This window comes from Mandrillus leucophaeus, unplaced genomic scaffold (genome assembly GCF_000951045.1).
Source record: "Mandrillus leucophaeus isolate KB7577 unplaced genomic scaffold, Mleu.le_1.0 Scaffold90, whole genome shotgun sequence".
NCBI classification, from domain to species: Eukaryota; Metazoa; Chordata; class Mammalia; order Primates; family Cercopithecidae; genus Mandrillus; species Mandrillus leucophaeus.
Window position 1 is genome coordinate 1,949,894 of NW_012109808.1, and position 26,613 is coordinate 1,976,506.

A 26,613-nucleotide genomic window follows, 5' to 3' on the forward strand; every position below is an offset into this window, starting at 1 on the left:
ATATAGCCTTAAGACAACATATATTAGAAAAGAAGGCTAAAAATAAATCATTTATGTATCCTTCATAAGAAGTTTATAACAGAGCAGTACATTAAAACCAAAGAAAGTAAAATAACACTGAGACCCAGGAAGGCTGAGGATCCCCAGTACAGTAAAGACAACAATAGTCTACAAAATTGAAAACCAAATCTTCTGACTCCAAATGTGATATCCATTTATCAAACCATTTTGCTTCTTTGCCCCCTCACCAAAAATAAAATCAATTAATTTGTAGTGAAGTCCTATATAAACCCTACTGATCTTAAAAGCAGTCATTTCGTTGTTGTTGTTGTTGTTTTGTTTTTGTTTTTGTTTTTGAGACGGAGTCTCGCTCTTTCACCCAGGCCGGAGGGCAGTAGTGTCATCTTGGCTCACTGCAAGCTCCGCCTCCCAGGTTCACGCCATTCTCCTGCCTCAGCCTCCCCAGCAGCTGGGACTACAGGTGCCCGCCACCACTCCCAGCTAATTTTTTGTATTTTCAGTAGAGACGGGGTTTCATCCTGTTAGCCAGGATGGTCTCGACCTCGTGACCTCGTGATCCACCTGCCTTGGCCTCCCGAAGCACTGGGATTACAGGCATGAGCCACCATGCCCGGCCTCATTTTGTTTTTATTATGACCTTTTTTCTCACAAAGATTCCAGTTGTTATTTATAAATTTTTTTAAGTAAATATTCAGTTGTCTACTCTGAGCAAAAGTGTTAACTTCCTAAACCAAAGGAAACTATTAAATACAGTAATTAAAAAGAGAATGAGTTTAAAAATAAATTATTAAAAGATCATTTGCTTATATACTTGAGATATTGAGAATCTAATATCTTAAAAATTTAAAGAATAATGTACCTTATATTCTTCAAATGTTTCTCATATGTATCTGACATTATTGTCTGCAAATGGTTTTGGTCAATAGAAAAAATTAGTGAAGATTTTTGCATGCATGTCACCCAAATGTTTAATACATTTGTTTTATAATCATTTATTAAGCAGTGACTATATACAAAGCATTATCACTTTCATGAGAAAAACAGAGCTGAAAGATCACTCATCTTTGCTCAAGGAATTGAGAATGGTTTTGTGGGTATAAGGCATGAAACTGAGTACCAGTATAGAATGATTTGTTTAATTTATACACCACATAAGTACCATCAACCAAACTTTCCTGGGATTCCTCAGCATAGAATTAAAGCCCTCAGATTTGTTTAGGAAAGAGAGCTCTTTATTGTGTTGAATTTGCTGCAAGGATAGATATGTAGGTACTAAACTTATGAATAGACATTTCAAATGCCATTGCATATTGCCAGCATTATTGAAAAGCTCCAATGAGGACTACATCAGCAGTAAAATAACACAATGTTATTCCATTTCCTAAGTGTGTTTTCTTTCTAAGCTGCCCTTCGAAACCGACTTTTTTTGGTCCTGTGATTTGGTAAATAGAAAGCTGAGCAGTTAGTTTACCATCGCCACTTCTAATTATCCCTACCAGTACCTGTCCAGTCTTACGGAGCTCTATATACATCCTCTGAGATGGCTTCCCAATTCACGTTTAGATTTTGTTCTGTGATATGAATTAGAGTATTAGAACATAAGCACTCTTTAGTCTAAAGCTGCCTCCTTGTAAATTTGGCCTAAAGGCCTCTCTGTACACAGTGAACTATAACCTAACTGGGTATGTGAACAGACCACAGACAATAACTTACTTTTTTACCGATCACTGAGTTTCTGCCAATCACAGGTGACCAATTGTTCAAACAATGTTCAAATAAGGCAAATACTGAGCTATAACCAATCCAGCTGCTTCTATACCTCACTTCTGTTTTCTGTATATCACCTTCTTTCCACTCCCACCTCCAGAAATTCTCTATCACACAGCAGCACCAGAGTCTCTCTGAACCTATTCTGGTTAGGGGGCTGCCTGATTCATGAATTATTCTTTGCTCAATTAAACTGTTAAATTTATCTAAAATTTTCATCTTAACAGTACTGACATTAGGTCTGTGACCTAGAACTGTCACTCCAAAAGCAAAAAGCTATTCATTCAATAAATACCGTATGTTTAACACAGTTAAACCTGTGACCACTGCATCTTAAAAGGCTATATGCAAGATTCAAAATAGTAGATCATTCTGTTCTTATTCATACCCTCTTCCCTTGGCCTCTGTGATATCACAATCCTGGTTGGACTCCTACCGTGCTGGTCAGTCTTTCCTATCATCTTTTGCTGGCTGCTTCCCCTTCCCCACTTAAAATTATTGGGTTTTCACATGGCCCAATCCTGTGTCGTCTTCTCTTTTCACTCTACCTTCTCCTGCTATGTGATCTTATCTAACAATTCCCAAATTTATATATCTAGTTCAGGCCCTCCTTCTTAGTGTTGGTATATACCTATTGGTCTATTTGACCTCTCTTCCCAGACGTCTTACACATATCTCACATTTTATATCCAAAACTGAAATCTTAATGGTCCTCCTGAAATCTACTACTCCAGTGTATGTTGCATCAATAAATGGCAACTTCCTTCATCCTGATGCAAATCCCAGATACCTGAGAGGTATCACTATACCTTCTTTCCTAATCACCCATTTCTACTCCTTCACCATGTCCTGTTGATTCTACTACCCTAATATACAGAAAATGTATCCTCTTCCTCTCCACTGCCACCAACCTTATTTAAGCCACCATCATCTCTTGCTTGAACTATAATAATTTTATATCTTAACTCCAATTGAGTATTTCCAGTTGATCTCCTCTAATTCAGCATCTTCACAGCAGCCAGAATGATTTTTCTTGAATAAAATCCAAATATCTTAACATCCAGGCCCACAAGTTCAGCTGGTTCCTGCCCACCTCTGGGTTCTCATCATGCTCCACTCCTGCACACCTGTGTTCTTTGGTTTTTTAAACAATCCAAGATCTTTCTCATCTCAGGGTATTCACATGCTTTTGCCTCTGCCTAGAAATCTATTTCTCGCCCTCTCTCTGCCTAGTTAACTCTACTGATTATTTTTTCAGCCTAATTATGACCTACACAGAGACACATACCCTTCAGGCCACTTCTGCATTTAAGTTAGATCCCCATTTGAATCTATCCTTGAATGCTTTTTGGCTTAGAACTTACTAAAATTTATTACGACAATGCAGATATTTGATTATAAGAAGTCTCCATAAGGCAGGATGCTTTGTGTGCCATTCACCTACACCAAGCTGTGAGGAAATCAAACTAAAACGAACAAAAAAGTGAAACAATGTATTCTGAACATGGGTTTTAACAATAATGAATTGGAAGAGTAGGCTAGTCTGAATTAATGAAAAATCTGACAGAATGTTTAGTATATGTGTGTACACACACATATGCACACATATATGTTTAGCCAACCTTAATTGAGCATTTGCCATATCCCAAGCACTACACTAATTGCTCAACACATATGTACTCATTTAATCCTCACAACAATTCTCTAAAGTAGTTACTATCATTTTACAGCCAAAACAACTGAGATTCAATAACTACATCTTTATATTTAAAATGCATTTCATGTAAACATCACAGAATTGGATCTTGCTTTTATATGCAGCCTGAAAATCTCAGCCTTTTAATTGGAGTGTTTAATCCATGACATTTATTGTAATTATTGATATGGTTGGATTTCAGTCTACCATTTTCCTATTTGCTTTGTCTTCTCTGTTCTTTCTTCTTTTATCTCTCCTTTGTCTTCTTTTGGATTAATTGTTTTTGGTTTTATTTTTTGGTTTTATTTATTAATATTGTGATCCATTGGCTTTTTAGTCCTTTGCAAATTTTTTTGATTACTCCAGAAATTATGATATGCATCCTTAACTTATCACAGTCTACCTAGAAATAATATTATATTACTCTGTAATCATGTAAGAACCTTTAGAAATTCAAATTCCATTTACCTTCTTCCATCTTTCATGCTATTGTTGTCATATATTTTATTCCTATATATGTTATAAACCTCATAACACATTATGTTAACTTTGAGTAAAGAAAAAAATAGTCATTTATGTACACTCAACATATTTAATATTTCCAGTGTCCCTACCCTTCTGTAGGTCCAATTATTTCCCTTTAGCCCAAAAACCTTTTAGTATTTCAGTGTGGTTCTACTGGCAGCAAATTTTCTGAGGTTTCATTTACTGAAAATATATTTTATCTTAATATTTGAAAAACACTTTTGCTGAGTATAGAATTCTAGCAAAGCCATTTTTGTTTCAGCCCTTTGAAAATATCTTTCAATGTCTTCTGGCCTTCTTTTTTTCTGACGAGTAGTCATATCCATGTTGTTATTCTCCTGTAGGTAAAGTGTTTTTTCCCCTCTGGTTACTTGTAAAACTTTTTCTATATCTTTACTTTTCAACTGTTTAATCATAATATGCCTAGGTGAGTTTTTTTTATATTTATTCTGCTTAAGGTTTGCTGAACTTCATGGATTTATGGGTTGCTGGTTTGTTTAAATTTGAACATTTTTTCTAATATTTCCATAGAGTATGTTAGAAGTCATACAATGCCAGTTCTAGTCCCAGTCTTTCAGAGAACTGGCAGCTTTCACTTTATATCCTTGGAACCCTGAACAACCATGTAAGATGTCCAACTGCACTGATGGAGAGACCATGTGGGAAGATCCTGAGATCCTGGGATGGAGAAGAGCCTAGCTGAGCCTAACCTTCTAGCAATTCCCATCAAAAAGCCAGGCATAGAAGCACACCCTTTTGGACCCTCCAAATTGTTCCAGACACCAGCTGAATAACACCCAGTGATCCTGGTGGAGGCTACATAGAGCAGAAGAATCACCCAGCTTAGCACTGCCTGGCATCCTGATCCACAAAATTGTGAGCTATAATAAAATGTTATTTTAACCACTTAATCTGGGGTAATTTGCTATGCAACAATAGGTAGTCAGAGGAAGTAGCAATTATATGTCAGTTAACACTGGGTAAAGGCATTGAGGATTTTTAAGAAAAAAATACAAGAATGGTAGGCTCTCCATGAGTTATTCAGCATCCTAAGTGGATATAAATCATTTCCCCTGGGTTGTAACTTCAGCGAGGATACTGTTTGAACTGAAAAGTATGCATGTAATAAAGATTTATATCTGCAAAATGATGAAACATTGGACAATTTCATTTTCTGTTGTACTTTCTCTATAAGAAAGTCAATAACATACAGACTGCTGCTGTTGTTACTCCTAGTAGTAATAGTTACCGAGTTCTGAATGCCTTTTGTGGGCCCACACTTCACTAAAAGTACTTCACATACACTGTCTCACTAGTTTTTACCAAGCCTTAGTTTCTGCTATGTGAAATGAAGATGGTAATACATACCTTGCAGAGCTCTTTCCAAAGTTTTCTTAGCTAAGACATTTCAAACTGATAATTTGAACCCAAAAATGTCTGCCTCCAAAACCACTACAATGCCATAAAATCTCCTTAATTAAAATAACTGCAATAATTAAAGAAAATGCTGACCAGGCGTGGTGGCCCACACCTATAATCTCAGCATTTTGGGAGACTGAGGCGGAAGGATGGCTTGAGCCCAGGAGTTTGAGACCAGCCTGGGAAACACAGTAAGACATCATCTCTATGAAAAATATTTTTAAAAATTAGCTGGGCACAGTGGCACTTGCCTATAGTCCCAGCTGCTCAGGAAGTTGAGGCAGGAGGATCACTTGAGCCTACGAAGTTGAGGCTGTAGTGAGCCATGATCATGCCACTATACTCCAGCCTGGGCAACAGAATGAGATCCCTATCTCAAAAGAAAAAAAAAAAAAAAAAAGGCAAAGAAAAAGAAATGCTGCCCTCAGAAGAATGTTTTTGCTTTTATGTGAGTGTTCTTTGGGTTTTTTGTTTTTTGGTTTTTGGGTTTTTTTGAGACGGAGTCTTGCTCTGTCACCCAGGCTGGAGTGCAGTGGTGCAATCTCGGCTCACTGCAACCTCCACCTCCTGGGTTCAAGGGATTCTCCTGCCTCAGCCTCCCAAGTAGCTAGGACTACAGGTGTGTGCCATCATGCCCAGCTAATTTTTTGTATTTTTAGTAGAGATGGGATTTCACCATGTTAACCAGAATGGTCTCGATCTCCTGACCTCATGATCCTCCTGCCTCAGCCTCCCAAAGTCCTGGGATTATAGGCGTGAGCCACTGTGCCCGGCCTATCTGAGTTTTTTTAAATCAAAAATAAGTTAAAAATTTTACAACTGGGATAGGTAAAGTGTATGACTTATGCCTATAGTATAATAAGACTTTATTTTGCTGATCCACTAAGTTGAATCAAGTGGATTCATCAGAGGTTTCAAAATCACCAGCTTTAGCACCAATCCTTAAATAATCGTGAAAGTAGCTGTAGGCACCTGCCAGGCAATTTAGAGAATCACTTCTATAATGTTCTACTTTTAGTGGAAAATCTGCTGATAATTTAAATTTTCTTCAATCTGCTTCAAAAATCTGAATACTTATAAACTCTCCTCAATATATCTTATTTTTTAACTTCTCAATAAATTAAAAGATACATCAAATCATGAATATTGGCTTTCAGTTATAGATTATTTCTTTCCTCCAGTTACATTTGAAATTTTAACAATAATTCATTAATAATTATCAAAGAATTAAGACTTCTCTCATTGAAAATCCTTGATAATGTAGGAAATAATTTATTCTGTGAACTTTCATATTATAGATTAATATGAAAAGTAAGTGCCAGTCTAACAGTCAGGGCTTTAGAAGCTACGGATCTAATGTATACCAAGAGCTTTGACAGACTTTTAACTTTTGACCCAGTAATTCCACTTCTGTACATTTTCCGTAAGAAAATAGAGTAGTGAAAAAAAGTTAATGTAAAAAAGCCATTTGTTTCAGAGTTAATTATTTATAATAGACAGAATTTGGAAAGGACTTAAATGCTTAGCTAAGAGAATGGTCAAATATGACATACTAGCCAGGTGTGGTGGCATGAGCCTTTAGTCCCAGCTACTTGGGAGACTGAGGTGGGAAGGTTGGCTGAGGTCAGGGATTTGAGGCTGTAGTGCACTATGACCCTGTCTGTGAATAGTGATTGCACTCCAGCCTGGGCAGCATAGTATGACCCTAACTTGTAAAGAAAAAATCTGTTGCTATAGACAATTTAATCACATAAGAAAAGCCTTTGTCATTATGTTATTTATATATATGTGTGTGTGTGTGTATATATATATACACACACACTTAACAGACAGAAAAAAATAGTTTTTCTCTGTATTATCAAATGATAGGAAATTTTTTTTACATTTAACAGCTTATTATAGAGGATATTACAAAAGATAGAGACGAAGATTTGCCTAGGGTGAAGTATGGGGGAGGGGTGCAGAGCTTCCATACCCTCCCTTGGCACACCACCCTCCAGGAGGATGGTCAGCTGTCAGAAAGTTCATTTCCTTTTTGTATGAATGTGTTTCAAAGTTTTTACAATAAATATATATTACCTCTATAGTCAGATGAAATAAACTTTTTAAAGATCAATATGCATTACACTGGAAATCAATACTTGATGTTAAGATACGTCAGTAATGTATTATGTGATAGAACCCTGTCCTAAAATGTTACCTTAAAATTAATTTACCTATTTATTAGTCTCTCTTTTCACCTGGGGATTGTATAGCACTTAAAGAATTTATAGTAACAAAATGATGGCTTGGGCAATGTATACATATCTTGTTTTTAAAATAAATAGCAACTATTTCCTTATATCACCCAGAGTATGCAGTAAAGTGCACCTAATAGATGGCCAGTAATTATTCACTTATATTTTAATTAATTTCTTCCCACTCCACCCACTTGAGTGAGCAAACCTAGGCAAAATCAAGGTGACTGTCTTCCATTTTTCTGAACTATAGGTGAGGCAGGAAATTAAAGAAAAATAAAATTAAAAAGAAAGAGAAATAAGCTTTCCTATATTAGGCTGATTTGTCCCAGAGGCAGCAACAGGCACAGCCCAGACCCAGGAAAAGTTTTGGTAATATGGTCTAATGTGCTCTAGGGACTCTCCCAGCACTCCCTCTATATAGGGAGAAGAAAACAAACTTTCCTTTGTTCCATGGAATAAGTTTATGGATCCCTGTTCTCTGTAACTATTGACTTCAAGTATTCTGTTTTATCTGAGAAATACAATGAAAGTCATAAAAAGCCTGAGTAGGCCTGAACTACCGCTGCCTGGGCACCACAGTGAAGGTTATGAGAGAAACCAGTGCAAGGCTCTTTAGAGCAAATCTTCTAGATAATGAACATCCAGGTTGCTTGGCAATGGTCATGTGCAATCCTGAGTTTGTCCTGCCTCTGTATCCCCACTTTCATGCCACTGTAAGCTTGCTTCAAGCTAGCCCACCCTGTTTTGTGAAATGTGTATAAAAGTCAAGTGCTGTCTTTCTTCTAGGCCCAGTCTTTGGACATCAAGTCTGCTAAGTCTGAGTGCACTCAATAATAAAGATATCCTCCTGTATATACCCCGAGATCTCTCTCTGGTCCTCCTGATCCCACAACATAGGCACTTAAAAGTAAACGGGAAAAAAATTGAAAATCAAATTGAAACAAGAGTTAAAAAGAAGCTGGGGACTAGTCAAGAGCTAGGCTTTTGGCTAATATTCTTGTTCAATTTATTGTTTTAGCTAACAATAAATTGGCTGTGGCAGCTTCTCTTCTGACATCTGAGTCTAACTGAGTCTCCTTGGTTTATGCTGGTCTGAAGTGTTCTCATCTCCTTTCATCCCATCTAATTTTGCAGATGAAATGTAAAGTCGGCTTTTTGATTGCCCTCAAATTGTTGCCTGGCTTGGCATGCTTCTCACTCATGAACTGGGGCAGTTTAGGGTGTGGGGAAATATCTCCAGGGTGAGGAGCACAGTCAAATGCCACAACCCAATGCCTGTTGAATAATTGAGGTAGGAAGGGGGACACTAGGAAAATGGAAGGAAATTAGTGGTTGGAAAAAAGAAGTCTTCCTTAACAGAAGACTTTAAGTCTTCTTTTCCCCTTCTTCTGTTCCTCATTCTCTCACCTGAGAACTCCCTTCTCTCACCCTGCCGATTTCCCATATACTGTATGAGGGGTGGACTCAGGGACTGAGTGCCTGCTGCAATACTAGTTGTAACAGGAAAGCCAATTGTCCTGTGCTAGGCTTTTATTGAGAATTAATAAATGTTTCTTAGAGGAAGAAAAAAAACCCCAGAATGTAGACATGTGATTAAGTGAACCTAAATGCATGCTGAATTATTGATCTGTTGATTTGTGAAAACTGAACATTGGACAGCAGTGTTATACTTTTCATTTAAATGTTTATTTTATTTGAAATCTAATGAAGGAGAATTAGACAATGATTATTTACATATATTTTTAGTTCTGCCAGATGATATCCTTGAAACATCATTAAAAAAAAAAGGCTGTATTTGAAGTCATAAGTTCTAGATAAAGGCCCAGTGTTGCCTCTAAGCGTATAACAGGAGATTATTCACTTGCCCTTTCAAAACATGTCTCCATAGTTTTGTCCGCAAAATCAGGATGATCCTTACCTGCATCACATGAGTCAGTTATGTTATTCCCTCACTAGGAGGAAATTCACACCTTCCCCCAGGTGAAAAAAAAAGTACACTGTTTCTTTTTACCCTTTAATCTTCTGTATTAGTTTGTATTCATGCTGCTATGAAGAAATACCTGAGACTGGATAATTTATAAAAGAAAGAGGTTTAATTGACTCAGTTCTGCATGGCTGGGGAGGCCTCAGGAAACTTACAATAATGCCAGAAGGGGAAGCAAACAGGTTCTTTCTCACATGGCAGTAGGAAAGAGACGTGCAAAGCAAAGTGGGGTAGAGCCCCTTATGAAACCATCAGATCTCATGAAAACTCACTCACTATCATCAGAACAGCATGGGGGAACCACCCTATGATCTGGTCACCTCCCACGAGGCCCGTCCGCCAACACGTGGGGATTACAATTTGGATTACAATTCAAGATGAGATTTAGGTCCCTCCCCTAACACATGGGGATTACAATTTGGATTACAGTTCAAGATGAGATTTAGGTCCCTCCCCCAACACGTGGAGATTACAATTTGGATTACAATTCAAGATGAGATTTGGGTGGGGACACAGAGCCAGACCATATCATCTTCCAAAGTTGAATTTTTCTAATAAATATGCTTTAAGAGCCTTGCACATTTCCCCAACAAAGAAAAAGAGCCTTGTTCCATAAAACAGCATACTTAAGCAGCCTATCTGGGCATATATTTTAATGTTATTTTTTATATAGAATATATCAAGCTTTACTTTTTTGTTTTTAAAGTTTGAGATTTTTGCATCCTCTTTATTACATTTTTTTGATTGAGATAAAATAAAAAGTGAAAATTACACATTCCTTCTTTTTAAACCTATCTACTAGACGTGACCACTGTGAACTGAGTACTCTATATTTTTGGAATTTTATTTATGCTTATTAGTTTGGGCAGATGAATTACTATAAGAAATAGACAAAAATACAGACATGTAATAGCCCTAAGTGAGTGAGGTTTACTCTTGCTCATGGGACAGTACTGGATGGATGAGTGGGTGTGCAGAGCAGCCACCTTCAGGCAATCATCACTCAGGGCCTCAGGTTGCTCGAGGCACAGCCATCTTCAGCTCTGGAGGGCATCTCCATTCCTAGTGTGCTGAATTACAAACCGCTTTTCTTTCTTCCAATGTCTCCAGTTTTCTGGCAGCATAGCTAGCCTCCTGCACACTCAGGCCATAATTGCTTAACTCAGAATGGTGTGATTTAAATTCACCCTCACAGGCATGCTTGAAGACATTCAAATTTGAACGCTTCTTTCACCCTTCTCTGATTAGATGTTCTTTTGTACTCACTTCTGCCCTTCCTTTCCTCCTGTCTTTGAAAAGATTTTACTAGCTGCGTTTGCTTCTTATGTTACCTCTCTCGATTGATTGATTGATTGATTGAGATAGAGTCTTGCTCTGTAGCCCAGGATGGAGTGCAGTGGCACAGTCTCGGCTCACTGCAACCTCTGCCTCCCGTGTTCGAGTGATTCTCATGTCTCAGCCTCCCAAATAGCTGGAATTACAGACATAAGCCACCACGCCCGGCTAATTTTTGCATTTTTAGTAGAAACGGGGTTTCACCATGTTGCCCAGGCTGGTCTTAAACTCCTGACCTCAAGTGATCCACCTGCCTCGACCTCCCAAAGTGCTTACAGGCATGCACCACCGTGCCCAGCTGTTATCTCTCTCCATTTAGCTAAACTACTGGCAGTCTACGACCACTCCACCCCTTCTCTGCTTCAGGAGATAGTTTTCAAAAGTCACTTGTAAGCAAGTGGTGAGCTGTTGCCTTACCTCAGAAAGCAGCTTCTTTTCCCTGCTGTTTTCTTGTGAGGTCTCTGATTCATCTTTCTTCTTTGTAGCTCCTACATTTCCTTCCAGAAATCCTCTCCTCTTTCATGTTTCCTTCTCTCTCCTTGCTGCCTCTCCCACATTTCTCCTCTTCCAGCCTCCAGGTAAGTTGCCAGCCTCATTGAATCAACTGTTTCTAGCAGCTGCATTTCCTTTCCCTTTTATTCTCTACCTTTTCAGCTGACCCAGGTGGGCTGCATTTTCTTTAACTGTGATGTTCTCTCGGACCACTCACTCAAGACTACTTGTTCAACCGTAGTCCCTTGTGGAGCAATTTTCCCGACTGCAAACCCAGCTCAATTTCCAAACTCCCACACCTGGTTTACATTTGTTTGTCTCTGACAGAAGTTCAAACCCTCCTCCCCCAGTGGAAAGCTCTGGCAAGGAGTTTATGGCTCACCCTGGAAAGAGTGAACCACCTCAGCAAAGACTGATAGTCTCTAGAGGGGCAAGGTGGGAAAATTAGGAGATTTTGGAGTAGGGTGGCCAATTGTCACACTTTGCTCAGGACAGAGGGAATTCCAAGGATATGGGCTTGCATTTTAAAGCCAGGATAAAAAATGAAAGATTGTCTAAAGAGGGTCTTTCCATGCAGGGTCTTGTTTGGGTAAAAATCATGACCTAGTAGTTTAGGATTTGGAAGTGAGGAGTTTTAAGATCTTGGGGTATAAACTGTTGCTGCTTTCTGTTGAAGTGTTGATGGTTCTTTGTTTCAAAAACTCTCTGTAATGAACAATAAAGCAATTTGCCTGGGCAAGAGTCTCCTGGAATAGTAGTTATGTTAATGAGGACAATGGACCAGTAAGGGTATATTATTATAGACAGTAAGCTGTGTGTGTAGGGAGGACAGGGGTAGGTGATTTCTGTTCTCAGAGTTAACTCCATCCTGTCTTTTCCAAAGTCTATTTCATATTCAGTGTCCTTAGTTGAAATATCTAATTGAAAAAACTAGAGGGCTTTTTCTAATTTTGCAAGAATGTCACAACATCTCCAATCCCAAGTCCCTGATGTCTGTTCTAGCTTTCATTGCACTTATGAAAATAGCAATAATAAAAACATTATTTATAGAGCCCTAACTATGTGAAGGCCAAACATAAAATCCCTCATGAATATTATTTAATCCTCACAAGAGCCCCACAAAAGAGGTGTTATTAATTGTTCCTGTTTTACAGACAGGAAAACTATGGCTCAAAGAGGCCAAAAAACTTGTCCAAGGTCATATAATCAGAAGTGGCAGAGCCAAGATTCTATCTCAAGTCCATCTGGCTATTCAGAAATAAAAGGGAATGAACTACTAATTCATGTTACAACATGGATGAACCTCACAGATATTATGCTAAATGAAAGAAGGCAGACACAAAAGACTTCCTGTTATATGATTCCATTTATATGAAATGTCTAGATAAGGCAAATTTATAAAGACAGAAAACTGATCAGTGGTTTCTAAGCATAAAGGAGCAAGTGGAAACTAACTGCAAATGGGCCTATGGTTACTTTTATCATGGATAGAAATGTTCTAACCTGTGATGATGGTTTCACAGTTATATAATGTTACTAAAAATCATTGAACTCTATGCCTATATACAATGTTTGAAGTTTACAGAATGTAAATTCTTTTTCAATAAAACTTTAAAAATTACAGAGGTCACATTCTAAGCTTTCTGATTGGCACCGCCAATGACTGGATGCTGGTTCCTTTAGGTGCCATTCCTAAGGAGAAATGCTAAAGGTTTACTGGGTTCTTATATACTTTTCAGGTAAGCATAAGGAATGCCTTAAACTCTTTTAGCCAATCAACCTATGTTGAATATGTTTAATTTAACGAGTGAGAGTTCATTTCTAGCAGTCACTTATTTCTCTAACTGTGCATTCTTGATCAGCATTTATATAAACCTAAGTATATAAGTTACTGACACATGATATCACACTATACATGCAGAAGAGTCTTAAATTGCTGACATGACAAAATAAACACAAGTGAACTGTGAAGACGTACCACTTCTGTACATCTGGTGTGGCAATGACAGAGCCTCACTGCCCATCTTGCTATGCTGTGATTCAGCATAAAATTCCCTCAACCTCCCACTCGAACACTCATTGTCTTGGCCAGAATACTTATAAATAATAAAGATATTTGTCTTCAACTCCTCACCAAATCATTGGAGGGTTTTTTCTTTTTTCTCTAAATCTAAAAGAAAAAAAAAAAAAACCTGATACTACAATTAAGAAAAATGCAGCCCATAAATTAAAATGGGTGGAAACCAAGCCAATGACGCAAGAGAGCTGACCAGCCATTGGGTCCCCATGAGGAGACAGAAGTAGTTTGTTGTTGATGGGACCCCTGGCAGCTACAGTCCCTGGGGTACCACATAAATGCAAATTTTTCTCATGAACATTTGTTAAAACTGATTTATGTTGTTTTGTCTTTGATAAGAACAGATACGGATGTAATATAGTGACTGTGTTCCTTGTAACTTATATAGAGAAATTCGGAATACCAGGAGCTTAACTTACATAGACCCTGATGCCCTCAAAGAGCTTCCCCTCCTAAAGTTCCTGTAAGTATTAAATCCTCTCCCATCCTACTTTTTTGAGGGGGAGGGGGTAAGATTTAATGCTGTTGTCTCCCAGGAATCTCCCTAGGATGATGTGGTCCAGGTTCATTTTAATGGTGTATAGCCTGGGTCAGGGCAAGGTATCGGGTGAAACGGTCCACATTTTTAAAACCTATTCAAAAGTCAGCACATAGTGCTGGGACCAGAGACCCGCTCCAAGAAACAGGAGAGAGAAAATGCTATTGTATATATGTGGTCCTTAAATGTAGTATTTCAGAACAAAACAAAACAAAACTCTGAGAGCCAGTTGGTCAATTTTGTTTGAAAAGGGGTATCACAACAATATTAGAGGGGCTGTCACACAGGAAAGAAAACCACAAAGGGCAAAATGCACTTTTGTGGGGAGTGGAGGGAAAACAGAAGGGACAACAGTTTCAACCCTCACTTCAACTGCTGGAGTGGGAGTAATAATCACTCTTCTTATCACTGCTTTGCTTTGATAACACCTTATGAGCTAACCATAAGCTCCATGAATACAGGGACCACAACATTTTTTTCCCTGTTGAGTCTTTACTGCCTAGTACAGAGTAAAATGTGTTCAGTGGATGTGTCTGTATGACCTCAGGTCCTCTGGATACCAGGTGGAAGAGTCCTTTATCCTGCCTGCATGCATTATAAAAATTAGAAAACAAAAACAGTATGAAGAAGAAACATTTTTTAAAACTTAATCCCAATACCCCAAAATAAGCCCTACTAACATTTCAGTTCATCTTCATCCAGACCTTTAAAACAAACTTATGTAATCATAGATATCTTATGAGATATGCCTTTAAGGATGAATAGAGGGTATCCTGAACAAGAATGGGGAGAGATAGAAAAGAAATTTAGTTGAATGGAATAGCATGATAAAGACACAAAGACAGGGATCCACAAAGCTTCTTTGGTGAACAAAAAACAGTTGCTTTTTTTTTTTTTTTCCTGAGATGGAGTCTTGCTCTGTTGCCCAGGCTGGAGTGCAGAGGTGCGATCTTGGTTCACTGCAACCTCCGCCTCCCGGGTTCAAGTGATTCTCCTGCCTCAGCCTCCTGAGTAGCTGGGATTACAGGTATGCACCACCATGCCCAGCTAATTTTTGTATTTTTAGTAGAGATGGGGTTTCACCATGTTGGCCAGGCTGGTCTCGACCTCCTGACCTCAGGGGATCCACCCGCCTCAGCCTCCCAAAGGGACTACAGGCATGAACCACGGCGCCCAGCCAATAGTTGCATATTGAAGAGGTGAGTGTGAGAGATGCTAAGGGAATAGAAGACACTGATGGCATATGGAGATGAAAGAATGTCTGGAAAGCCATGAAAACATATGGGATAAGACAATCACTCTTCTTATGGACTCTGAGTTTCAAATAATATAATAACCCTTTGATGTGATGATCCCCCACTCTATGCTCTGTGGGGAACATACAGGTTTCTAAGACATTGTCCTTGCCTGCAATCTCATTGGGGAGATGTGTATGAAATTGAAAAGTGCCTCTCCTACAGAAGAATAATAGAAAGTGACAAAGGAGAGACATATACAGTGTTTGGGGGTTGAGGTAATTAGAGAAGACATCAGAAAGAAGACCCACAGGATGGTTTTAAGGGATTTGTTTGAGGTTTTTGAAGACTAGAAAGGTCTTGGTCTAAGTATATGGACCCACTTGACTCTTGGACCTTTTTTCCTCCTACTATTCTTCGTGAGCAGCAATTACAATTGAACTAGTTTGTTTACTGTATTTCAAATATACCTTATGGAATCTCACCTCTCTCCTTAGTTATCTGGAATGTCCCTCCCATTTGCTTGTTTTGAGACCTCTGGCTCCTGCTGCCTCTTCAAATCCTATGCCTTCTTCTCTAGAAGGAGTCAAGTCTGAATTTGCCTCAGAAGGTGTATCAATAGATATGGTTTTTCTACCAGAAGACTTTCCCTAAGCCTTACTGGGTAGTGTCTAGGTTTCGCTGTATGCCATGCCAAATTCTCAACAAAAAAAAATTCTAAATAATTCAAGTAGCTGCAACAAATGCTAAACCAACTAAATCTGGGAGGCATCAGGAGCCTGAGAATTTTTGTGTGCGTGGTGTTTTATGCATGTCTTTTAATCTTAACATTTTTCTGCAGATGATATAAACTTTGGAAGGTGGAGACATTGTGTTTAATTGGTTCCCTTCCTTTTCTGGACACTTTCTTTTTTGAGATAGAGTCTCGCTCTGTCACCCAGGCTGGAGTGCAGTGGCGTGATCTCAGCTCACCGCAACCTCTGCCTCCCAGGTTCAAGCGATTCTCATACCTCTGCCTCCCAGAGTAGCTGGGATTACAGGCGTATGTCAACACACGCAGCTAATTTTTGTATTTTTAGTAGAGACAGGGTTTCACCATGTTGGCCAGGCTAGTCTTGAATTCCTGGACTCAAGTGATCCACCTGCCTTGACCTCCCAAAGTGTTGGGATTACAGGTGTGAGCCACCATGCAAGGCCCTTTGGACATTTTTTTTTTTTTAATGGTACTGCTATAATGGTACTCTCAGGTCACTGCTGTAGGAAAGCTATTCTTGGCAAAATAACAGCACAATATAATGTAGAGCTTGAAAGATGAAGCTGGCTTAAAGTCATATCTTCCTGTCCCATCCTCTTCTTAGCCCTTCACAAACGCACACATAATTTTTTCCAATTAAACAAGAAAATCACACACACACACACACACACACACACGAAAACTGAATTTATATTTCTAGTAATCACAGTTAAAACAATCTCCAGAGTATTCTAAGCCAAGCAGATGTATTGACATTGGTGGACTGGATTAATGATTGTGCCTTGGGGGAATATCATCTCATCCAACCATCAGAATTTGCCCATAGTAACTCAGATATTTAGTGAAGAAGTTGGTCATTTGACTACAGGCTGACTTTAGAACCCATGCTTTCAGCTATTACATCATTCTTCTTCCTATGTGTTGATATTTTAACCTAAATTCTATGCTTTTTTTCCCCTCTTTTTTCATTAATTTAGTGGCATTTTCAACACTGGACTTAAAATGTTCCCTGACCTGACCAAAGTTTATTCCACTGATATATTCTTTATACTGTAAGTATGCACACGTGCCATGTTTGACAATATTTTGTTTGTCACTGACAAGAACTAAAATACAGTCATGGGGGTTGGTTGAAGCTAAGTAAAGCAATTGTTTCAAGGAGTAAGCAGTGATCACCTGTGACTACACTGGCATGAAGTAAGGCAAGGACTGAGAAATAACCCATGGCTTTAGCAATGTGGGTTGTTGGTGACTCTGCCAAGAACAGTTCCAGTGGAGTGCTGGTTGGAGTGGGCTCAAGGGAGATTTGGGTAGAGAGAATTAGAAAGAGTTACCATAATTAACTCCTTTGAGAGGTTTACTATTAAAAGGAGCAGAAAATAGCTCAGTAATTGGAGGATATTGAGTCAGGAGAAAAGATTTTGTTTGTGTGTTTTTGTTTTTAAATGGAAGAAATTATGCGATGTTTCTTTGCCAATGGGAATGGTTGAATAGAAGGAATATTTGATGATAACTATGATACCTTACTTTTCATATAGTTTTAATAGTTTTTTAAATACTTTCCCCACACATGACATTTGCTCCTCTCAGTCACCTTATAAGGTATAAAACAAAGTTATTGCTTTTCCATTTATGAACGAGGAAACTGAGGAATAGAAACCTCAAGTGAGTTTGCCTGAGCAGTGTCTCAAAGGACAGTCAGGGGTGGTTACTCAAATTACTGCCTGTGACCTTTGATTGGCAGCCATGTGCCCTTTTTCAAAGCTGGTGACACGGGTCAGTTGTCTTACTAATTGTATAGGAATGAAAGGACATAGGGCAGAGAGAATTACAAGTTGCGTTTGCATCAGAAAGTCAGCAAAAGGTAGAATGATAAGCTTCAAACTCTTGGGGTTTTGCTAGAAAAGAAAAGTGATCATACTTCTTTGTTGCAAACGAGCTCAGTTCAAAATGTAAGCAATATTCCAGAAACTAGGATGGCGTAGAAAGGTTCTCCAGGAGCCTGGCGAAGTTTGGCAAGTGAAGGACATTTTAGAAATACTCATTAGATAACATCGTTTAAGCCTTTTATCCTGACCTTCTTAAAGGTCCATGCATGTAGAAACCTCTAGTTGTTGTGGACAAAGTGTTGCAGATTCAGGAGAAGCGTCTGAAATCCATCTGCCTCCCTCGAGATGAGGATTAAGTCAGGGAACTCCACCCACACCTAAAGCTCTCGCTTACCCCACACTTGGGCTCCAGGTGCATGTCATCTAGGACAGCTCTCACCACCTCACCAGACCTCTGAGCCACTAGTGGTTAAGAAGGGTCAGTGAAACTTAAAAAGAAATAAGATTAAGCTATATTGTGTCCTGTTATTTATTTAAGTGCATATGTGCAGCAAGACTCCTGCTCCAGGAGGAAAACAGTTTTTCATTAAGTGTTTTTGTCCCTCTCTCGCAGTGAAATTACAGACAACCCTTACATGACGTCAATCCCTGTGAATGCTTTTCAGGGACTATGCAATGAAACCTTGACACTGTGAGTATTACCAGTTCTACTCCCTCCGTCAACTAAATTCTATTTTGAGCCATTTTCATATGTTTACAGACCATCCAAGAGCCGTACTGCCGTATCATATATATTCTATGGAGTACAAAGTGTTCTATATAATTAAATAAGAGTATTGTCTTGTGGGATGGTACTCTGTAGACTACAAAAGAGTTTAGGTAACAAGATAAGAGGATTCCATTAGGGCAGTGGTTGGTGCATTTTTCACGTGAAGGACCAGTTAGGCGTTACAGACCGTGCAACCTCTGTAGGAACTGGTCAACTCTGGCACTGTGTGGCAAAAACAGCCATACTCAATACATACACTAACGAGCATGTCTGTGTTCCAATAAAACTCTATTTATAGAAGCAGGCAGTGGACTAGATTTGGCCTGCAGGTCTTATGGAATAATCATCTGTATCCAAGTATCCCCATTCTACAGAAGAAGAACTGGGGTTTAAGCAAATTGAAGTGACTTTCCCAAGATCACTGAGTTAAAAAAATGTGGTGCCACTAAGGGCTTTATAAATTCTGCACTCGCACTTTTACTCAGTAATCACAAACTGTCATTAAGCTCCTGTAAGGGAATATTATATAGAAAGCACAGTGCTGCTATAGGTCAGCATTTTTCCAGAGCTTGAATGGGGGCAAAGCCCTTTAGATGGTCAAAAATAGATGCTTAATTAGGGATATTCACAAAATGTTCTAAAGGATAAGATCTAATAGAGGCATAAAGGATAAGTTAATTCTCTAAGCTGGTAGAAAATTCCTCTCTCATTGTATAAGCCACAAAGTAGAGTTGGAGCTACCTCTGTGGGATCTTCTCTCTATTTTCAGGACCACTGCCCCAGTTCAAGCCTGGTGAAGTTTTTGCCTGGATTGTCACCCCAGTTTCATTTCTCTGCTCACACTAAAGTTGGGGTGGGGGTCTTTATCAGATAAAACCTGATGAAATTACTCCCCAGAAAAATGGATCCAAGCTTCACACAGTTCTTCTAAAGAGCTATTTTCTGAGCCATTCCTAGTTTATCAATTTGGGCCCACTGAAGTTGCCTCGACTTTGGGAAAAGTGGAGCATTTTGGCTGCTCCTTCTCATCACAACCTGGTGAGAGGTCTCTTGAAAAGACAAACGAAGCTCCTTCTCAGTCATAATTTCTTCTTAATATGCAGAAAAGATCCAGGCTTTTAGCCTGCTCAGCCCCGAACTTCAAAGCCATTTACTTCCTCGGTAAAGCTTTCCATTGTGCCATATGGTACTCATCATAGGAAACTCCTATATGCTAAACTTTTTCTTTTTCTTTTTTTTTTTTTTTTTTTTTTTGCTCTGTCGCCCAGGCTGGAGTGCAGTGGCACGATCTTGGCTTACTGCAAGCTCCGCCTCCCAGGTTCATGCCATTCTCCTGCCTCAGCCTCCTGAGTAGGTGGGACTACAGGCGCCCGCCACCACACCCAGCTAATTTTTTTTATTTTTACTAGAGACCGTGTTTCACCGTGTTAGCCAGGATGGTCTCGATCTCCTGACCTCTTGATTCGCCTGCCTCAGCCTCCCAAAGTGCTGGGATTACAAGCGTGAGCCACCGCACCCGGCCTAAACTTCTTTACAGAATATTACCTCTACCCCTTGACACTATTTTTCTAAATCCCCCATATCTCAAGCACCCCCCTCAAGTGAAAGCTCATTGTCCCACACCCAGCATGGAGCCCAGCTTGTGTTTCCAGACACATCTGAGTGAGGGAAGCCCATATTTCCTAAAATGTGGAGGAGAGGACAGCATGGATTATTCGTGATCTTTTCAGATGATTATTTCTACATTTTGGCAAAAGTCCTTGCTTCTTCAAAGCTCAGGCTCAAAAAACTATCACCATGAAAGGATACATGTTCCAACAGCTGACTTTGTACCGTATTCCTGGTAGGAGAAAGTTTCAATCAAAGTTTGTAATTCTTTTGTCTTTCTTCACCATGTTCCCTTTTCAAGGCTGATTTGTTCATTAAGAATTCTATTTAATATCTGAAATGCAACTCAAACAAGTACTTTTAGTGTCCAGGACTCTCAACAAATTTAGGAAAATAAAAATGCCAAATGCACAATTCTCACATCTTCATAAAAGAGTTCTAGTTTAGAAAAAATTAACTTATCCACAGAGTTTTCTCAGCCATTGTGCTTATATTCCTGGGATATTGCAATCCTCACCCAGTAGCTAGAATTAAACTCACTATGTAATTATTTAAGATGAAACAAAAACAAACACATCAACAGCGACAACGAAGCCATGAGAATCTTGCTCAGTTTCCCACAACTATATAGGATAAATCCAAGTTTTAGGATACTCCTTTCATTTATTTATTTTTTTAATTATTATTTTTTTCCAAGACAGAGTCTTGCTCTGTCGCCCAGAGCTGGAGTGCAACGGTGCAATCTCAGCTCACTGCAACCTCCGCCTCCCAGGTTCAAGCAAGTCTCCTGCCTCAGCCTCCCGAATAGCTGGGATTACAGGCACCCGCCAACTCCTTTTAACATGGTCACCTAAAAAGTGTTCCTCACTTTGTTAAATATATAGTTATTTGATCCTCTCTGCAACCTTTTGATTGGGTGTTATATTTATGTACTTATTTATCATATTTTTCGAGATAAACTGAGGATAAGAGAGGTTGATAAATTCTCAGGATCTTCCAACTATTAAGTGGCAGAGCCAGGTCTAATTCCAAATTTGAACTTTCCTGTGTGCTTCTTAATGTGTTCCCAAAGTTCACATGTGGTAGATTACTGTAGTTTTCAAAGTTCCCTTACAACTGCCACTAGGAGTTCCCACTAGCCGTGCCTGAGTGTGGGTATAGCTGTCTTCTCTTGTCTTCATGCCAATAACCACCAATACCCTCCTGCATTCCCATATAGCCCAGAGATCTCAAGGCTGGGGTTCCTTCTGCGGAAAGGGGGGCTGCTTTTGGTAGGTGGAAATAATTATATTTGAGGTCGGCCAGGCGCAGTGGCTCACGCCTGTAATCCCAGCACTTTGGGAGGCCGCAGCAGGCAGATCACCTGAGGTCAGGAGTTGGAGACCAGCCTGGCCAACATGGTGAAACCCTGTCTCTACTGAAAAATACAAAAATTAGCCAGGCACAGTGGTGGGAGCCTATAATCCCAGCGACTCAGGAGGCTGAGGCAGGAGAACTGCTTGAACCCGGGATCAGAGGTTGCAGTGAGCAGAGATCATGCCATTGCACTCCAGCCTGGGCAACAGTGCCAGACTCCATCTCAAAAAAAAAAATTATATTTGAAGTCAGGGACCCTAAGTCTCAACAGTCTTAGACCAATGTGTTTTCGGCAAGTCACCTTCATGTTTCAGTAACTTCAATAGGAAATAGAAATAATAAGATTTCAGAATGGCTCCCTGAATCATTGAATGAATTAATTAGTCACAGAAACACAGCAACAAGTTAAAACATTAACATTTCCAGTGGCTCACACCTGTAATCCCCAGCACTTTGGGAGGCTGAGGCAGGCGCATCACTTGAGCCCGGAAGCTGGAGACTAGCCTGGGCAACATGGTGAAACCTCATTTCTACAACAAATACAAAAATTAGCCAGGTATGGTGGCACATGCCTGTAGTCCCAGCTATTTGAGAGGCTGAGGTGGGAGAATGGCTTAAGCTGAGAGATTCAAGGCTGCAGGGAGCCGTGATTGAGCCACTGTACTCCAGCCTGGGTGATAGAGTGAGAGACCCTGTCTCAAAAAAAAAAAAAAAAAAATCCATAAGAGGACATGGTCTGTCTACTTTCTTAAATTCATCTATGAGGTTTAATTTAATTCAGCCCATAACCCTTAAATATTTAATCTATGATAAGCTCTGAGGATAAAAAGATAGATAAAATACAAAGGTGAAATAACATTTAAATATTAATGGAAAAATAAAAACATGTGCATTTAGATGAATGTCTTTCAAAATGTTTATCTTAAGAGACTGCAGTTGCACCTCCACTATTGATATTGGGTTAACTGTTACCTCAAATCCCTTTTTCTGAATGTATATGGAATATTCTTTTAAAATCTTTAATGGTAACAAGTTTGTTACTCAAAGCAAATATGATTCTGAGAAAAAAACTTAAACATACTAGGAGCTAAGTCGGGAGAATGAGCATTTAAACTGAGAAATATTATCTTGTTTCCAACAACTCGTACTGGAAAATTTTCTCATGGGATACATATGTGGGACCTGAAACACCTTTATGCACATTTATGACACCAAAGAAATATAGTCCAACTCTCCAGAAACAGGCCAGCACCACTGCTCACCAGTCACTGATTTCTCTTCTCTCTGTTGGTTGTAGGAAGCTGTACAACAATGGCTTTACTTCAATCCAAGGATACGCTTTCAATGGGACAAAGCTGGATGCTGTGTAAGTCAAGGGTAGACATGAAAACTGTCACTTCTCCTTACCCTAAGAAGAACCATCCAATGGGGCAGAATTCTGTTGAGAGATAGGTTCTACCAGAGCATCTTCCGTCCCAGGGTTAGTGTGACCAATACGGAAATGAGGTCAAGGAACTTGGCAGGGGCCCCCTTTAGTGGACACTTACATTAGTTCCAATGGTAAGTTCCAAAGCTTTTCTCCCTGGTATGTGTGTGTGTGTGTGTATGTGTAAATGTTCATCTATTATGTACATGAAGTAAAAGGGTATCTTTAATGAAGCTCAAAGCTGTTCAGAAAATAAGGTGATTTCTCTTTTAGTCCATTCTGACGTGTTTTTGGGAAAGATGTCAGTTTATATTTGATTCACTCAGAAATAGCTAAAAAATCATATCCAACTTTTGCCTTTTCAAAAAATAAATAATTCTGGGAACAGCTGAAACAGCAAACAACAGACTTTGTGTTTGATGTGTTTTATAACACTTTTTGAGTATTTCTTTACAAATGATACATTTTTTCTATTTCACCTTTTTCTATTTGTTGTTTTTTCAAATTTACTTGCTCATTTTTGATAGTGTGTTGTTATGTATTCATTTTTGTAATTCTATATTTTTTTCACTTTAAACATTTCATACATAGTAATTTTATATTCCAGAAGTGATCCCTGCAAAATCTGAAGGACTTATGACTTGAAATCTGTTGTGTACGGGGCTTCTCCAACTTTCCTGAGCATCAGACCCTCTGAGGGGTCTTATCAAAATACATAGTCTGATTCCATAGCTCTGGATTTGGCCTCAGGATTCTGTATTTCTAACCAACTCCCAGGTGATGCCGACACTGCTGTCCATAGACCACACTTTAAGTAGCAAGGGTGAGGTCAATAAGCTGTCTAACCCTATGCAGTGGCTCTGGATGGAGAAGAACACGCATGTAGATTAAGTGATTTTGGTTGATGTTCTGGTTTAGGGGTTAGGTGGTAGGTTCTGGAACAATTTCATTTTTAAATGGTAAATGGGAAAAAAATGTTTGAACTCATTACACGGAGGCAAGGCTCCCTGAGTTCTGTTGAAGTGAAGTCTCACTCTTTGCCAGCTTTTGTGCTTCCTACCAGTCTCTATGAAATGAAGAGTCATAGTACCATTCTCTCGATTGTCTGGTTGTGGAGTCATAATGGTTCATTTCCATTATCTTTTTAAATACATAATTATAGGTGAAGTCTAAAAAGACTCGCTAGAGTAAGATGATACTTACCCCCTCAAATTTATTTACAGAACTGGAGAGACCCTCTTTCCATCTTTTTATGATACTAACTTCTTACAATCTTTCATCTACCTTTCAACATATTTATTAGACACTTGCAATGCACCAGGCCCTGTGCCATTCACTGGGAAAACAAAGATGAACAGGAGCCATGTGCTCACTCCCCACACTGAGCGTACATTCTGGTGGGGTCAGCTCAAAGGCAGCAATATCAAAGGTCAAAGTACATTAGGGAGAAGTGTACCCAGTCCAAAATATACATCTCAGATAGAAAGTAACTGAAGCCTAAATATTGAATAACATTGCCTTCCTTTTTTGGAGATACAAGCTAGATTTTTTCTAGATTTATCCCATTGTTTTTTAAATCATTATCAAAATTAATGTTTTAGAAATGAATTACCCTGTATTCCAGGTTTCAAGTTCTTTTTCTAATCCCGTATTCTGGAAAGGTGGTATTTGATTTTAATATTGTATGAATTTCACCAAATATTTTCCTCTTTGATTCAACTATTCCTGGAAAGCTATGACTCTCAGGGTGATGATCTTCAAATTCAAGTTTTCTATGAATGGAGTATCGAGACTTCTTAAAATAATGAGGATAGTTTGTAGGTACTTAGGGTTTAAAGATTTCAGATGACTGTCACACAGTTCTAGACAAAGAGTACATCTAAAGTTTAGTTAGCATTAAGGCAACAAAGACTCATATTAGCAAGGGCAGGGATAGGAGATAGTAGGAAATCTTCAACCAGGGAAACCAGAGCTGTTAATATGGCTCCTGAATTCAGTGTGTTCAGCTGACTCTTGCTTGAACTAAAACTGCCTTTCCAGAATGGTGGATTAGAAAAAGAACCTGAAACCTGGGATATAGGGCAATTCATTTCTAAAACATTCATTTTTCCACAAGCAAAAGATTTTGGAGCTCAAGATAAGAATCTATGCTTCAAATTATCTGCCTGTTTTTCCTGCCATATTTAGTCATTGGAAGATATGACCCTCAAACACTATCATTTATTAAAGATAAAGAATAAAATTCAGACCTTAAGGTCCACAGGATGTCACCCCAACATGGGACACGACCACACACACCGCCACACTCACTCAGACTGGCACCATCTAGACACACCAAGGAACCTGACATGCACATCTTTGGGGTGTGGGAGGAAATTGGAATACCTGGAGAAAACCCACACAGCCATGGGGAAGGTGTGCACACTTCACACAAACAGTAGCCCCAGCCCGGAAAGGATTTTTTTTTAATTAAAAGTAAGCAGGCTGGGCGCAGTGGCTCACGCCTGTAATCCCAACACTTTGAGAGGCTGAGGTGGGCGGATCAAGAAGTCAGGAGATCGAGACCATCCTGGCTAACATGGAGAAACCCAGTCTCTACTAAAATACAAAAAATTAGCCAGGCATGTTGGTGGGTGTCTGTAGTCCCAGCTACTCGGGAGGCTGAGACAGGAGAATGGCGTGAACCCGGTAGGCGGAGATTGCAGTGAGCGGAGATAGTACCACTGTACTCCAGCCTGGGCAACAGAGCAAGACTCTGTCTAAAAGAAAAAAAAACAAACAAACTAAACAATAGTGAATGAGACAATATTATTAGAGGATATGCTGTATATATAGAGACTCTGTACCTTCACACCAGCTTTCTCCTCAGACCATATCATGGATTCTGTGGGAGGCTTAGCTGACAGCAGAGATATTCTGTCAGTGACAATGGATTTTCAATTCACTGGTGCCATGACTTACTGTCTAACTATCTCTTGAAACACAGGAAAGAAATCAGTGTACTATTTCACAATACTTTCTTGACATTTTTATGTTAAGTATTAAAGTTATTTGGAAGAGTTTAACAAATGTGGAAACTATTGTTAAGAATCTTTTGTGTCTTGGTTTCTAAAAGTCTAGATCGGGGTCAGCAAACTTTTTCTCAGAAGAAAATATTTGGAGCTTTATGGGACATATGGTCTTAGTTGTACTAGTTAAGTCTGCCTTTGTAGTGTGAAAGCAGCCAGAGACAATATATAAACAAATGAGCATGGTTATGTTCCAATAAAACTTTATTTACAAAAACAAGGACAAGGCAGGATTTGACTGAAAGGTCATAGTTTGTAGACCTCTGGATAAAAGTATTCAGTGAGGATGACTATTGTGTGGCGAAATATGTAGTCTGTTTCTCTGAATTTCTGGTAAAGATTAAAGAGCAAGCATGGGATCAAGATAAAAAGTATCTGGATTAAAATATTTGGCATTAGAAAGTGCAGATCCAATCATAATAGAAAACAAAGATTTTTTTAATCAGTATTTTGAATCTAAGCTGGAAACTGCCC

At 39.1% G+C, this 26,613-nt stretch overlaps 1 protein-coding gene across 2 annotated transcripts in view; it reads left to right on the forward strand.

The window, feature by feature from the left end:
• Window positions 1–26,613, forward strand: part of TSHR (thyroid stimulating hormone receptor) — a 192,255-nt gene that overhangs the window by 128,347 nt on the left and 37,295 nt on the right. For both annotated transcript variants that reach the window (XM_011969701.1, XM_011969702.1), the window contains 4 exons: window positions 13,945–14,019; window positions 17,061–17,135; window positions 18,526–18,603; window positions 22,943–23,011. In XM_011969701.1, the coding sequence (XP_011825091.1) occupies window positions 13,945–14,019; window positions 17,061–17,135; window positions 18,526–18,603; window positions 22,943–23,011 (297 nt within the window). The remainder of the gene's footprint in view (window positions 1–13,944; window positions 14,020–17,060; window positions 17,136–18,525; window positions 18,604–22,942; window positions 23,012–26,613) is intronic.